Here is a 2872-nt window from a genome sequence, read left to right on the forward strand (position 1 = left end):
TTCTCTCCAGACCATTACAACTCTGTGTTTTGTTGGTTACAAAGTTGAGTGAAGATTGGTTCGGAGAGGTTTTAATCCATGTTCAGTGCCATTTTGTTCTTTCATATAATGTTCCTTGCGATTATGTTGACATACTGCATGTTTTTCATATTGAATCCTTTAACATAGAAGACTTTTTAAAAATTAATATTTTATCGTTTCTTTTAATATACTTCGAAACTATTTCAGTTTACGCTGCCAAAGAAGCTTCTTCTTCCTAAGTGATTTTTTACCATAATGGTGAAAATGTGTTGAGCCCTTACATAACGGTGTGAGTTTGAACCCCGTCAATAGTTAATCTAACAAAATCTATCATTTGACAAAAAAAAAGAGGTTCTTCTTCCAATTTTTATTTGGTATATTAAAAATTGAAAATTAAAAAATTATAAAGTTTCCTAAGCCCAAACGCAATATAAGGCTCATATTGTCCGGCCCAAATTCTGAAGCCCAAGCCCAAATCACTACGTTTACCACGAATACGACGTCGTAATCTCGACTACGTTTTCCTCCGTTTTCACTGCAAACCGAAACCTCTCCAGGGCTACGCCTCTAGGATTTTGGCGGCTTGGCCCCTCTTCCCCCTCTCTTCCTCTTCAGAGTTCAGTTCAAGCCATTGCTTCGGAAGAGTTGCAGAGATGGTTTTGTCTAACAGGAAGCTGAAGCAAAAGCTCAGGGAAAAGCTAGCTCAGTCGTTAGTAGAATCGGTAGCTAAGCCTAAAACCGAGCCGACAAAAGATGGGTCGGAAAACCCAGACCCGAAATCGACCCCCCGGTCGCTGAAAGTGCTTTTGGACTCCGCAACCCAGAAACCCAGATTGTCCAAGCGGGAAAAACGCAGAAAGATCCTGTCTTTGCGAGGTCCAGAGGTGGTGAGTGTGAATGGCAGTGGTGGTAATTTGGGGGGAAACAAGGGGGAGGAAGGGAAGAGGGATATGGGTTCAGATGAGGAGGAGGAGGATGAGAAGAAGAAGAAGAAGAAGAAGAGGAGGAGGAAGAGAGATGAGGGGGAAAAAGATGGAGACTTGAGTGCAGAGGAAAATGGGGTTGTGAAGAAGGAGTGTAATAAGCCAAAGAAGAAGAATAAAAAGAAGAAGAAGAAGAGGAAGACGGAGGCGAAAACCGAGGAAGAGAATAAGGGCGGTGAGCTTGAGAATGGAGAGCAAATTGTCCAGGAGACAGATATGAACATTGACAGGTGGTTTTTGACTAAACTTTTTTCCTCCATTTGTATATTTGCATAGTGATTTTGGTAGTGTTTAATTCAGGGTTTTAATTAATTTTTTGAGTGGGAGGTTGACTAATTGTGTATTTTGGGAGGAAATGTGGATTGAAGGTGTCTGCTTTCTGTGTGAAATTTGGTTTAGTTTTTGCCTCATTCTGTGCGTGTTTCGTTTCGTTTAGGCAAGCGAGTGGGGATGCTCTGACAAAAGTTTATGTGGGAGGCATTCCTTATTACTCGACCGAGGATGATATTCGAAGTTACTTTGAAAGCTGTGGTACAATAACTGAAGTTGATTGTCTGAGGTTTCCTGACAGTGGGAAGTTTAGAGGAATTGCTATTATTAGCTTTAAGGTAAGAAATTGTGAATTAAATTCGGCATTCAAAACTTTATATTTCAGTCCTTGCTAATGTAACTTGGAATTGAAAGTCTCTTCAGAACCTAAAGAATTAGAGACTGCCCACCAGGAAAGTCTAGTTAGTAGTTTGTATTGGCAAATGTTATGATATCACCTGTCGATATTTTTTAAACACCTTCTTAAATGAATGTTAGCTTCCCAGTTCTCCTGGTTCCTTGAGTTTGAGCTTGAGATATACAGGCATTCAGATTGCCGGATATGATTTTTACAAGTACGTCTTGCTTACACTTCTGCTTCCGCTAGTTGAGTTGAATTTTTCACCCTCAAGAAGCTTTATGTATACCTTGAAAGAGTTCATGAGTTAATCACAACAGGCTTATTGCTCAAATCCGATTGGCAACCTCTGAATCAATTTATGCGAATCTTTTATTTTTCGATGATTAGCATCATTCATCATTAAATATGAATGTATTCCTTTTAAAGATAGACTGACTTTGAAAAACTGCTAGAAATCAAAATGAGGATGTTGAGAGTCCGAATTCTTTTGAATTCTAGGTTCATGCTAAATACTAGATTGTTTATCGTCTATCTTATCTTAACATGCTAATGTTTTTACAGACAGAAGCAGCAGCCAAGCGAGCCTTGGCTTTTGATGGAGCTGAAATGTGAGTTTGGACATTTCCCAATTTGTTGTTGTAGGATTGTTTGCTGCTTCTTACAGGATTCTAATGAAACTTCGTTTTATCTCAGGGGTGGACTGTTTCTGAAAATCCAGCCTTACAAGGCAACTCGACCCAATAAACCGAATAAAGTATCTGATTTTGCCCCACAAATTGTGGAGGGATACAATAAAATCTATGTTGGAAATTTGTCATGGGATATTACTGAGGATGATATCAGGAAGCTTTTCTCAGATTGCAAGATTTCATCTATACATTTTGGTAAGGATAAGGAAACAGGGGAATTTCGGGGTTATGCTCATGTAAATTTCTCTGATAGCCTCTCGGTGACTATGGCATTGAAGTTAGATCAGAAGGTTGTATGTGGAAGACCTGTCAAGATAAGCTGTGCAGTACCTCTGAAAAAAGCAGGGACTCCTTCAAACCTTGCAGCTACAACTTCTAGTACTCATTCAATATCTGTAGCTTCGGCTATGAGCACTGATTCCGTTCCAGTAGATACAAGTACGGGTACAGTAGCTGGTGATGGTGGGTTTAGTGACATCAGTGGTAAGATCAAGAGGAGGACGTGCTAT

General features: G+C 39.7%; 1 protein-coding gene across 1 annotated transcript in view; it reads left to right on the forward strand.

Annotated features, from left to right (window-relative positions):
* The first annotated feature begins 539 nt into the window (after positions 1-539).
* The window catches only part of LOC103406339 (phragmoplastin interacting protein 1), a 3307-nt gene continuing 974 nt past the window's right edge, over positions 540-2872 (forward strand). Inside the window, exons 1-4 of the mRNA XM_008345336.4 lie at positions 540-1234; positions 1441-1612; positions 2236-2282; positions 2368-2872. The exon at positions 2368-2872 is cut by the window's right edge and continues 974 nt beyond it. Of these exons, the coding sequence (XP_008343558.2) occupies positions 675-1234; positions 1441-1612; positions 2236-2282; positions 2368-2872 (1284 nt within the window). The 5' untranslated portion in view covers positions 540-674. The remainder of the gene's footprint in view (positions 1235-1440; positions 1613-2235; positions 2283-2367) is intronic.

Source organism: Malus domestica, chromosome 01 (genome assembly GCF_042453785.1).
Source record: "Malus domestica chromosome 01, GDT2T_hap1".
Lineage (NCBI taxonomy): Eukaryota > Viridiplantae > Streptophyta > Magnoliopsida > Rosales > Rosaceae > Malus > Malus domestica.